Source organism: Nuphar pumila, chromosome 6 (genome assembly GCF_984573655.1).
Source record: "Nuphar pumila chromosome 6, dmNupPumi1.hap1.1, whole genome shotgun sequence".
NCBI lineage: Eukaryota > Viridiplantae > Streptophyta > Magnoliopsida > Nymphaeales > Nymphaeaceae > Nuphar > Nuphar pumila.
Genome location: NC_143254.1, coordinates 99,168,046 through 99,181,765, shown reverse-complemented (window position 1 = coordinate 99,181,765; position 13,720 = coordinate 99,168,046). Strand labels below are relative to the sequence as shown.

Below are 13,720 nucleotides of genomic sequence, written 5' to 3'. Positions count from 1 at the left end.
ACATATGACAGGTTCATTTAGTTTTAGAACCATTTCAAGAGTCATATGTCTGCTCCATTCGGTTTACAAACCATTTTAAGATATAATTTTGCATATTAGCATTAAGGATAGTTAGATGAATCAGTGTTTTCATGTCACCAAAGTGACTGAATACACGTGAGTCATAAATGAATTTTATACTATCATACAGTTCCTAAGCCGATATGCACATTGTACTTATATTCATGAAACGATAGACGACCCAAAGGTAGTTTTATCGTGTTTGAAATTTAAGTAGGGTAGAATAAGGTAAATGTGTCGAGATACATCACACATGTGTATCCAAAGATATCTTGTGTTGATGGTCTATCTTCACAAGAACCTTAGTTTTACCGAATATGGTCGGTAGGCGAAGTGGTTTCGCGTGTCGGAGCTCTTACCAAAGTAGGACTCTGATGACCCCCTTCACTCGCCTGGAAAGAAGCATATCAAGGGCCTTTATTATTTTGCTTTTTCCACTAAAGTTTTAGTCTCGTATGAATGTTTCCTGATACTTGTCTTTTGTCATGCAGTTTCTAGTTTTATGATTTTAGATGGCTCTAGCTCTATACCTTTTCTAGATGGATCCAATTTTAGTGATTGGAAAGAAACTGTTTTATTTGCATTAGGGTATATGGATCTAGATCTGGCCCTAAGAATAGATGAACTCGCTGCCCTCACTGATCAGAGTACTACTAATCAAAAGATTGCTTTTGAGAAGTGGGAGCGCTCGAATAGACTTAGCTTGTTGCTTTTGCAATCTAAAGTAGCTAAGAACATTCGAAGTGCTATCCCACAATGCAGAACAGTGAGGGAATTTATGAATGTCATTGAGGCACAGTTTGTGAGTTCAAACAAGGCCAGAGCCAGTACCCTGATATCAAAACTGATATCTATGAAATATACTGGAGGGGGAAACATTCACCAGCACATTTTGGAGATGAGAAACATAGCATCTCAACTGAATGACATGAAGCTCACTATCTCTGATTCTTTCCTAGTGCATTTAGTTCTAACGTCCTTACCTTTGAAATACGAACCTTTCAAAATCTCGTACAACACACATAATGATAAATGGACATTTAATGAACTCATGTCCAAGTGTGTTGAAGAAGAAGAGAGGATGAAAGGTGAGAAGGTGCAAAGTGCACATATGGCTTCTCATACGTCCAAAGTAGGACCAAGGAAGAATGCATTTAAGAAAAATGCTAGGAAGAAGCCAACTGGGGATAAGTCATCCCAAGATAAACAATCAAACTCTGCTCCCATAAAGTACTTCTTTTGCAAGAAGAAGGGACACATAAAGGCCGATTGCATAAAGTACAAGAAGTGGTTGGAAAAGAGAGGTAATTTGTCATTTGTTTCTTATGAATGTAATTTATTACAAATTCCTGAAAATAGCTGGTGGATTGATTCTGGTGCTACTGTTCATATTTCTAACTGTCTACAACTGTTCCTGAGCAGAAGGGAACCAACAATGCATGAGAAAAGTATCTATTCGGGAAACAAGATGCGTTCACATGTGAAGGGTGTTGAAACCTGCAGGATTACTCTGGATACAGGCGTAGTTTTAGATCTTCATGATGTCTTTTATATTCCATCGTATAGTAGAAACTTAATTTCAATTTCAAAGTTGGATAAATTTTGATATTGTTTTAAGTTTGAAAATTCAAAATTGTTCATATTCAGAAATTCCATTGAAATTGGTTCTGCATCTGTTTATGATGGTTTATATAGATTGAATGTGAAGATCCAAACTCAGGAGTCTTTGATTTCTGAATACGCATTAGTTGGAAATAAACGTAGCATGACAGATGATAAATCTTACATGCTTTGGCGTCGAAGGTTGGGTCATATCTCTGAAAAGAGAATAAAAAGATTGGTAAATGAAGAGATCTTGCAATCTCTAGATTTTACTGACAATGACCCATGTGTTGATTGCATAAAGGCTAAGCATACAAACACATATAAAGAGGGTGTCAAACGCAGTAGTGAGATATTAGAAATAGTTCATACGGATGTATGTGAACCGTTTTCCCCATGTTACACAGGCGAAAAATATTTCGTCACCTTTATTGATGACTATTCTCGGTATATGTATCTCTACTTGATTTTCGAAAAATCTGATGTTTTTCAGATGTTTAAGGAATTTAAAAAAGAAGTAGAGAAACAAATCGATAAGGTTATTAAAATAGTCAGGTCTGATAGAGGTGGCAAATATTATGGTAGATTTACTGAGATGGGACAAAGGGAAGGACCATTAGCGCGATTTCTTAAAGAGGAAGGCATTGTGCCTCAATATACCATGCCTGGTAGTGCCTATCAGAATGGTGTAGCTGAAAGGAGAAATCGTACGCTTAAAGAAATAGTCAGGGCCATGTTGAATTATTCAACACTTCCCATAAAGTTGTGGGGTGAAGCCTTAAGGACAACTGTGCATATTTTGAATAAGGTTCCTACGAAATCTGTGCCTAAAACTCCTTACGAGTTGTGAACAGGTAGAAAACCATCACTGTCTTATATGCACATATGGGGATGTCCTGCAGAGGCTAAACTATATAACCCCCACATTAAAGCCTTTGATCCAAGAACAACCAATGAATATTTCATTGGTTATCCAGAAAGATCAAAAGGGTACAAGTTTTATTGCCCATCTCACTCACCATAGATTGTTGAAACGGATAAGGCTAAATTCCTAGAAGATAGTTCAGTAGGATTGAGTGCACTTCAAAGCATTGGTTTTGAGGAAATACAGGATCCAGTTTCATCACCTGTTAAGGAAAACATTGAAAGATACCACATTGTTATTCCTAATGATGGTGTGGTTGATCATTCGATTGTTAATGCACAAATCCAAAGTGAACCTATTGTGGACAATGCGGAAGAGCACAAACAGGATGATCAGGTTCCATATGAGCCTGAGGAACGACCTGTTTGGAGATCCACAAGGATTAGAAGATCTGCCATACATCCTGATTATGTGGTGTACCTTCAGGAGCCTGGTGATTTCATAGATATGGATGATGACCCGTTGACTTTTATGGAAGCTGTTGAGAGCAAACAATCTCCGTACTGGATTGAAGCCATGAAAGAAGAGTTAAACTCTATGGCTAAAAATCAAGTGTGAGATCTTGTCACGTTACCTAAAGGAGTAAAGCCCGTAGGGTGTAAATGGGTCTTTAAGACCAAGAAGGACTCCAAAGGTAACATAGAGAGACATAAAGCAAGATTGGTTGCTAAAGGATTCACCCAGATGAAGGGCATTGACTATAATGAGACATTTTCTCCTGTCTCAACTAAGGAGTCAATGAGGATTATTCTGGCCCTCGTAGCTCATTATGACTTAGAGCTACATCAGATGGATGTGAAAACAACGTTCCTCAACGGGGATCTAAATGAAGAGGTATACATGGAACAACCTTTTGGTTTCTCTGAAAATGATCATTTGGTTTGTAAGCTTAACAAATCAATATATGGACTTAAACAGGCCTCCCGACAGTGGTATATTAAATTTTCCCAAGTCATTGTGACTTTCAGGTTTACAGAAAACATTATTGATCAATGTATATACCTTAAGGAAAGTGGGAGTAAGTTCATTATATTGATGTTGCATGTGGATGACATCTTACTTGCAACCAACGATATAAAGTTGCTTTCAGAGACAAAACAGTTTCTTGCATCACATTTTGATATGAAAGATATGGGTGGGGCTGCTTATGTTCTTGGCATTGAGATTCGTCGAGACCGAGCAAAAGGGTTTCTAGGCCTCTCCCAAAGATCCTATATAGAAAAGGTGTTAAAGGGATATGGGATGGAGAATTGTTCTCCTACTTCTACATCCATATCAAAAGGTGACAAGCTGAGCCTAAAGGATTGTCCACAGAACGATATTGACAAAGCAAATATGAGTGCTTATCCATATGCATCAGTTGTTGGCAGCTTGCAGTACGCGCAGACATATTCTCGACCAGATATTTCTTTTGCAGTAGGGGTACTTGGCAGATTTCAGTCTAATCCAGGTTTAACCCATTGGAAGGCTGCCAAGAAAGTCTTGCGGTATTTGCAAGGGACAAAAGACTATATGTTAACGTATCATAAAGTTGACCACCTCGAGGTCATTGGCTACTCAGATGCGGATTTAGGAGGATGCCTTGATAGTAGAAAGTCTACTACTGGGTACGTCTTCTTACTTGCTGGGGGAGCGATCTCTTGGAGGAGTGGAAAGCAGACAACCACTGCTGCCCACACCATGGAGGCAGAATTCATTGCATTGTACGAGACTACTTCGCAGGCTATATGGTTAAATAACTTCATATCATAGTTAAAGGTGGTCGATTCCATTGGGAAGCCACTGAAGGTCTACTGTGATAATGAAGCTGCAGTGTCCTTTTCGAACAACAACAAAAGTACTACGTCATGCAAGCATATGGAATTGAAGTATTTTGTTGTTAAAGAAAGGACATAGAATCATTTAGTGCATATTGTCAATATTGGTACCAAAGAGATGATCGTTGATCCTCTTACTAAAGGGCTAGCACCGAGATTATATTCCGAACATGTAATGAGGATGAGATTGTTAAACTCTTTTTGACATATGCATATAAATAAAGTGATCACTTTCAGGCATTTGATTCTCATTATGGTTGTTGTTAATCTCATAAGGATTAGATATTCAACTAAGGACCTTTAGAATAGAATATAAAGGCCATTCTATTCATCAAGTTATTTTCATAAGGTTTTCTGGTTAAAAAGATTTATCATCGGATCAAGTGGGAGAATGTTGGATTAACCACCACGATTAACGTGGTGGTTATCCACAATGTGGATACATCCCCATTGAGGGATGATCATGCCGATAAATCAGCATGAGATAAAGGGAAACAGTGCGTAACCGTTCCCACCTTATGCATATAAAGGCTGGGTATCATGAGCGACCTAGGTGAAGAAAAATACGGTGAAAAAGGAGATCGAAGGTCTACTCACCGACTGCATCTGGTAGCCTGGGCTCGTGAAGGGCTGCAGTCCGGCTGAGCAGAAATTCTGGCGACCTCCGACCTCCGTAAATGACAGCATCAGGTAAGCTGTCTATATTTCTTGTTTTTCTGTTTTGTTTTTCAGGGCCACTGCCATACAATGACGCCGTCTAGAATGCCGCCTCGCTGGAAAACCCCGCCGGACCCGACAGCATACTGTATCCGGTCCGTTTGCATCCCTGATTGGCACCACCAATTATTGCTTTTTCTAAAGTTAGTGTCGTTTGGACTATGGATCCGGTATCATAAAAGTCATATTCGGTCCTGAATCTGGAATTCTGTTTTGAGTTCTAAGTCGGCTTTGAACTTGGAACAAGATTTTTTACTATAAAATCAGATATAGGGCTGATTTTCCCTAGGTCCAACCCATATTTGACCCGTTTGCACGCCTAATACGTGGACATCAAGACACGGTATTCAAGTGCAACTCACAAATTCAACTTAAAAAAAAATGGTACACGAGGACAAAACAAAAAAAATTTGTAATAAATAAAAAACTATTTTAATATTTCAATATTTAAAAGTGCTTTTTATTAAAACAAAAAATTAATTTTAAAATATTAATATAATTTCCCTACGAATCCGTGTTTAAATCAACATACCCGTTCGTGTCACCAGGGACATGCGACCAAAATGGCATGTTCCATTTCTATAGTGACAAATGAATAAAATTGCAACTTAATGGCCATTAAATTTTCACGAGAAATAAAAGATTTTCATATTGCAACTTATTTAAGAAAATAGAATAAAATAGCAATGATAGGGTGCTCCTAGTGCACCCACTCGGCCACTCCCACCTAATAGAAATCCTTTATTTTCATAATTTTGAGCTTTTTTTTGCTTGTCAAAACCTTACAAATATGATCTACATACATTTTTTTCAAAGGCAAGCTGGGGTTAGGCAGACTCTCCAAGTTATTATTCAACATACCAGGGTTTTGAACCTGCAACGTCCTACCACAACGTGCACTGACAGCTCCTACCAACCACGCGGAGCCCCAGTTGGTGATCTACATACATTTCTTAGTACAAGACAAGTTGTAAAACATGCAAGGGTTTTTTAAGTTCTTAAAAAATCAATGTTTCATAATTTATTAAAACTTCATCACTCGAAAAAATATATTTTTATGCCTATACAACATTATTCAATGACTCTGGAGAGCAAACTATGTTGAATACATAAGGTTGGGTCGAGGAGATGCAACCTACACCAATATTTTCTACTAGGTGGTCCTTGCTAATTATAAAATAGATAAAATTTCAAATACCCCTAAACGTTTGGGCTTAATTCATCGGCACACCAAATGTTTCTGACTTTGCAAATGCCCACCAAAGTTTTTACTTGGGTTAATCAAATGACCCTAACGTAAAGTTACCATTTTACTCCTGTAAATAAAAAACTAAAACGTATAGTAGGGCTGCCATCTGAATTTATTTGGCAAAAATTTATTGCCTACAACGATACTTAAATCATTGATCTCCTTACATAAACCACAACTTTAGCCACTACACTATAAAGCTTGTTGTTAATCATTTTCGAAAAACAATTGTATATTTAGATTGTGATAAGCCAATCAACCCAATAATTACTCGACCCCACTGTAATGCAATTGGGTTTGTCCGATAAATATCTGAATACAAACTAAATGCATTTTCATTTGACCCAAAAGTTAATGTGGTTATATATAGCTGGCAAAAGTTTTATTAATTCAAGAATGAAGTTCAATTAGCTATTGCTATGATAGTAAATATGTGAGTTTTAAGGTTTTCATTTAGATCTCATAATTGGAAGATTTAAGCATTTATTTCTATAAAATTAAGCATGTAGATCACATCAGTATGATCATATTTTAGTGGGTCGAGTAATTATTGGGTTAATTAGCTTATCATAATCTAAATATATTCAATTGACAACCCTACTACACATTTTAATTTTCTATTTATAGGGGTAAAATGATAACTTCACAACATGAGTTAGGTTAAACCAAGAACAACCCAACATTAGTTTATGATTGGGGTCATTTGATTAACCCAAGTAAAAACTTTGGTGAACAATTGCAAAGTCTCAAAGGTTTGGGGGTATTTGAAAATTTCTCTATAAAATATGTGTAAAAAAGAACGGAAAAAGATATTTAAAGAATAAATGTTATTTTTACATCGAGGTATTGCTGATGAAAACATAAATACCATGATAAAATCACAAAAAAATTGGATAAATAAAAGTATCCCAATATTTTTTAAAGACATCCTGATGTTATGGCTGCATAAAACAGCTGATGCATTTATAAGATTAGAAAATATGTAAAAAATAAATGATACTTTTTGTGGCAAAAAATTGTCATAAAAACATAAATATAGTCCGTAGTATCTTCAGACAATAATAGCATTTTTTTTACATATATCATGTTAAAATCACAAAAGAGGTGGAATGAGATAGTTGGATGGTAAAATCACTCAGTAGTATCATAACCGAGGGAGTCTGCTTCGGATCCCACGGGGCTTATCCCCCAAAGTGGACTATTAAAAAAAACAACAAAGTTGCAAAAGTTTTTGAGCAATAAAAATATCGCACTCTTTTAAAACTATCTCGATGTTTTGTTTTGCCCGTTCAAAACGGCTGACTAAAAAAATATCACGATATTTTCACTATATTTTTAAAAATATCGCAATATTTATTTATTACACCGAGTCTCAGAGAACCCTCCCCGCTTGCTCAGCAAAGCTAACGATAGGCAACTCCTCTGAGTGGTCTGGGCGGGGCCCACGGAACCCGAGGTCGGCTTGGGTGTGGGTCCCTGGTTCCTGAACACGATCACGGCGGCGAAGAAAGCTTTGGAAGTCTCTCAAACCACCTAAAAATTCTCCTGTTTTCCCTCTCAGTGCTTCTTTTTTGTTCATTTTCACTAGAAGAGGGCTGGGTTTGAACTGAAGCCAAACTCGTCTTTTTGTTTTTTTCCTGAAGTGTCTTCTTTGGAAGAATAAAGTTTCCCTTCGTACAATGAGATTTAAAGTAATCAAGTATTTAATTACTTTTTTTTATTTAAAGGCAAGTTGGGGTTGGCAGACCCCTACCAGTTATACAATTATACCAGTGGGTTTTGAACCTGCAACGTCCCAACACGAGGTGACGTGCACTAGCGGCTCCTACCAGACAAGCGGAATCACCGTTGGTAAGTATTTAATTACATTTGCGTTATTATACCTGCTACGTTTCTTGGAAAGGAAGAAGGGAAGGTGAGAGGTGGCCTCGTTCGGGAAGTCCGTCTTCGCTGTTTCTTGTATTAAACAAAAAAGGGGAAAATAGGGGAGGCTTAAGGGAGAGAGGGAAAGACTCTCTCTCTCTCTCTCTCCATTTGGTGCTTCCCGAGGCGCTGTGGATCATCGGAACCCTAACTTCTCTTTCTCAGGCAATTCCTCTCTCTCTCTCTCTATATATATATATATGTATGTATGATTAGAGAGGGATCCTGATTTCTGTTGGAAGCCCTAATGTGCTGACTTGAAATTTTTTTTCTGTTTTTTTAAGTTGGTGTATTCATGTATGTTGTGATTGTGTTGTTTGAATGAATTTGGTTCCTTGATATTAATGAGGTGGATGTTGCAAAATTTTCAAGTTTTTGATCTCCTTTGGCTCTTTGCGCGTGATTTACGGTCGAATATGAAACGTGGATACCGAAGTTGGAGTGAGTGAAGTTGATTGTGCGTAGAGTTCGGGGATGAATGCGTTGGCTTCACATTGCGGATTTTCTTTTCGGTCGTTTTTTTTTGGGATTTTGGATTTTCTTGAGTTTTGATGTGATGTTGGTTAGGGTTGGTCATCAAGAATTTTGTGGATTCGGATGTTTTTTTTTATGTGTTGAGACGCACGTCGTGGGAAATTCTAGGTGGCATGGACTTCTGCCCTGTGCTCAACATGGTGATCGGGTTGTTTGTGGAGTTATTGAATTCAAATGGTCTTTATTGGTTTTTGTGAAACTTGAAGTTTGTAGGCATAAGGAGTTAAGGACTGGTGATATTATTTCATCCAACGTAGTTCGTGTGATCGCTGCATCATGAGGAAATTAGCATAGCAGCAAATATTTGTCAGTTACTTGTTGAGATGAAGATGGTAAAACAATGTCGGTAAGCACCGTTTCTTGCTTCTGAGGCTCTATATATGCTTATCCGTCAAACATTATGGGTTCAAGTGGTAAACTGAACGCTCACTTAGTAAATAATAAGTGTGATGGATTTGAAAGTAGTGGTTTGTCCTCGTTCGTGTTACTAGAGTAGAAACTCAAATTGCAAATCCAGAAACATGCAAGAATAACCTGTGGAAGTTTTCTTGATGGTAAGGGCTTACGAGCATATGGAAATGATAATAACAAAAGTGATTTATGAATGGAGGCAGTGCGGGAGAAGTACTTGAGCAAACCAGTTCTTTTTCTATGGGAGAAATTGGATATGCCCACTTATCTACGAGAATGGGATAATCTGGGAGATCACGTGGTGATTTTTTAATGTATTATCCCAACACATGTCTTCTCTATGGCCAAATGGATATGTTCAAGAAGCCTTCAGTGGTGGGTTGCCATGGAGAAACGCCCTAAATGGCACAATCTACCCATCTGTCGACCTGCTTGAAATTTGAAATTGCTCAAAAGTTCGAGAATAGTTAATATCACAATTGCTTACATTAAAAAAGGGTGTGCTTTCGTGACTAGTTTTGTATGGCTTGTGCCTAGGCATAAATACCTTTTTGCAGATATATATTTTGGTAAGCAAGCAAGGTTCTTCTTCTCCTCCATTTTTTTTCAAAGCTTGCAAGTGGGGATTTTAAATTCCATGCAAATGGTTAACTGATGGGTTTGAGTTTTTTTTTTCCTACCAAAGCAACTGGGGAAAAAATAATTTTTGTAATTGATGCAAAAACACATTCCCACATGCAATAAAAATGTGAAACTTGGTACAATTTTTTATTTTAACTGCTTGTCCACTTATTGATATTTTCTTGTGTTGTAAAAGATTAGTCATACAATGGTTAATTTTCATATTCGGTTATATGTATGAATGAATGTAGATGAATTGTGATATTTCACCTAAGCTTTTTAGTCACTTGACTCACTCTTTCCACAGTTATATGCAATGGTATCTGATTATTTTATGTTCTCATCTTGGCTGTCATATAAGAATAACTAGACATCACATCAGCATGACTGGTCTCCATGTCTGCCCTTACAGTAGCTTTGGTACTCAACATAGTCAGCTCTTCTGTTTCATATTTTTTTCACAGAAGATGATAATTCCAACTTTATCCATGTTCCCTTATTATTGCCACAAAAATGGGGAAATTGGTAAAAAATATGCGGGATGTTATAGAATTACTGGAAAATAACAAGTACTAAAAGTGTAAAAAGAATTACCTAATGAATTGGCTAATTTCATCTTTTCCTTTTTTCCATATTTAGCTAAATAGTTGTGTTCTCATCTTTGATGTTGCAATTAGTGTCCAACGACCCTAGTTTTGTCTTGAAGAGTTTGGCCAAAGCGGGGAAAAGACTGTACCTTTTATATTACACTTTAATACTAACCTGTTGTCCAAGCAAGAAAAATAATAATAAAAAAAATCTAACATTTTATTGATATTCCCACGACATAAAGCTGATTATATCTCATCCTATGTCACAGGGACTCGGCCAACTGGGTGGCGCACCCGCGTCGATGTGGCGCGATGCGGGTGCGGCACCCAGTGCAGTCAACCTGACCCTGGGTGCGGTCAACACACCCAAAGTCATTTATGTCCAACTTTTGGACTTTATATATATATTTTTTTGCCGCACCCCCGCACCCAAGTTTTTTGAAAGTGCCCCACCCCCACCCCCGCCCCCGCACCCGCACCCGCACCCATGTGACATAGATCTCATCTTAAATTAAAACACCAATTTTAGTAGCATTTATCTTTTCCTTGAAAGCTTCTCACAAACTTCTTCAAAGTTTTCCTTTTTTCCTCCCTCCCTCTTGTATTTTTCTCTTTTACCTTTTCTATATTCAAAACAAAGTCATTGGAATGAAAGTGAAATAGTGTGGTCAGACATGATATTTATTGCTTGATGCAGTATCCAGATGTCGCAATTCAGTTTGGTCCGCCCTATTTGATATGCCATCTCATCCTTGCTCTATCAGCACCATCATCTCATCCTTGCTCTATCAGCACCATACATTTTGAACTCACTTTGTTTCATGATGTAGATAGCTGGTTGATTGAAAACTTCATTGAGAATATGGTGTGAGTTATTTGTAGACACATGATACCAAATTGACTGCTGCTAGGATTCTCACACACGAGACCTGCATACATTCTCAATTCTCCTATGTATTCTATTATATAATTAAACATTTTGAGTATAATCAGCCATTTATATCCCTTCCTTATTTTATAGAAATCGTATCTTATGTTTTGGATTTATCTTCTTTCCTCATTGATATTTGTAAAAATGAAATTGCTCCAACAGCTTGAGGGAAACTTGAAATCATGGCATATTTCAGTTTATCATAATATTATGATGGTATCTTCTTGTGAATGTTCCAAATGTAATTTCATTCTTTTCATCTTTTAAGATTTATTACTTTCTATTTTAAAATTTTGGCAAGAAATTATCTGATAATTTTATAAGAATAGATACATCTCCTAAATTTTTTTTGAGGAAAAACATTGGTATTATTATTATCATGATGCTTTGATATTGGTCCTTTTGTACATGCAGGCGCACACAGTATTTGGTTGGTTGTTTTTTTTTATATGGAAAACCTACTTTATAGGATGCTGGTTTGCATCAAGCAGACGGCATAAAACTTTTGAGTATGTAGGTCTATGGAGTTACTTCCACTGATGTGTTCTTGCAAGACCATCAAGCAGATTTGAGCCGCCATAAGGTGGTAAAACACCATGTGGAGAAGCTTTTTGAAATTTTATTATTTTAACCTCCTTAATGGCACATATCAAAGTATAATTTGGTCATTAGGCAAAAGAAAAGGCTTGAACAAAGAACAAGCATATCCAAATTACCCAGTAAGTAATGGATGAGATGTGAATGTGATACATCAGCCAATAAACATCACAAGGTCTGTTGGTGATTGGAAGGGCAGGGTTTCTGAGGAGAGGTTCAAACTGACTCCAACTGCCTCTCTTTGTCTTATAGGCACTCAAAAAATTTTCGACTTTCTAAAGCTCCTCCCAATGTGGCCCTTAAGAAAAGCTGAGAAGCTACTTGTTATGCTTTTCAAACAAAGCCCCCGATTCTATATCTGCTAGTTTTGTTTGAGTTCTGTATGAGAACAAACTCAATGTCAGACAGACTTTATGGAAAATATTGATGTCATTTCTCTTTATGCTCTTTGTCTTACCACATCAAGAGGGAGGGAGTCTCTCGCTCTCTCTATATATATGCGTGTGTGTGTTGGGAAGGGAGGGGTTGCTTCAAGTGGACTGTGAGGAACGGATGTTCTGGAAAAGTAAAAGTATTGTGCTTATGTGTACTCTCTCTCTCTCTCTCTTTATTCTTTTTTTTTCGGGCGGGGTGGGGGTGATGGTGTGGGGGCTGGAATCAATGGGGTAATTGATGTTAATTATTGAGATTTTTTCTTGAAGCTGTTGTGTTCTTACTACTTTGGGTAATGAAAGCAACAGATTGAAATAAAACTTGAAAAGTTTGCAAACTGTGTACAGCAATAATTTTTGTCCAAGTCTGCACCTGTACAGTGTGAAAGAGGAGTTGCAAGTGTTTTCCATATGTTCAGTTGTCCAGCTACAAACAAAACATATTGAAGTAAGCTGCCCACTTCATCGTGCACTCCTTTATTTGTTGTTATAGTTATCAAATGTATGGGTTTGTCTCATCTCCATAACTTGCATATTTCCTCACTGACTCATATATTGACTGCCACATGTCTGTCTCCCAATAGTCACTTGATACAGTTAGTTTAAGGGAATGTTAACATTAGATATCATCATCATCATCATCATCATCATCATGCCTGGGGTTAACAATCTTTTTTTTTTCTCATAATCTTTGATATGGTTTAGTTGTATTTGTTCTGTACAAGAGAGATGAAGGAGATGAGAGGTGTTAATATACAGTAATCTCTGTTGATGAGTTAAGGTTTTTATATGCTTCCACTTTTTGAACATGAGTTGAAAACTCTGAAGTGGAGATGATGCTTAAGTTGAGGCATTTTTTGTGAACTTGGTGATTATATTCTGTTTTCCCCGACACTGTACCCATTTACTTCAGGATTAAGTTGCTTTGTAGAAGGATGGGGTCTAACGGGACTGATGAAGTATTAGTACCCAGTGGGAAGGAGACTGATTGCTCAGAAACCACTGTGGCGATCAAGATAAAAACTCTAGATTCTCAGACATATACTTTACGAGTTAATAAATATGTAAGACCATCTTCCTTTCATTTTTTTTACATTGAGATTGACAAAAGTACTTTATTGTTCTAACTTTTCTGACTGCTGAATCTTTTCGTATTGGCAATTTTTGAACACTTAGATGGTATGATGATTCAACAAAAAATTTGGGGTATTAAATGAGTCTTTCTTTCATGTGCGTTTGTACTTGCATCTTTTCTTAATGCCATAAATGTTTGTGATGCTGGTGTTAATGGTATGCCTTTGTGTGTTTCTTC

At 37.1% G+C, this 13,720-nt stretch overlaps 1 protein-coding gene across 12 annotated transcripts in view; it reads left to right on the top strand.

Annotated features, from left to right (window-relative positions):
- The first annotated feature begins 12,779 nt into the window (after positions 1-12,779).
- LOC149835374 (ubiquitin-like domain-containing protein CIP73) overlaps positions 12,780-13,720 on the top strand; it is a 37,513-nt gene continuing 36,572 nt past the window's right edge. For 10 of the 12 annotated variants that reach the window (XM_090008447.1, XM_090008445.1, XM_090008443.1 and 7 more), the window contains exon 1: positions 13,222-13,472. In XM_090008447.1, coding sequence (XP_089864573.1) covers positions 13,344-13,472 — 129 coding nt within the window. In that variant the 5' untranslated portion in view covers positions 13,222-13,343. Of the gene's footprint in view, positions 12,857-13,220; positions 13,473-13,720 lie in introns of those variants that run through there. The other 2 variants (XM_090008437.1, XM_090008446.1) reach the window with 2 other exon arrangements.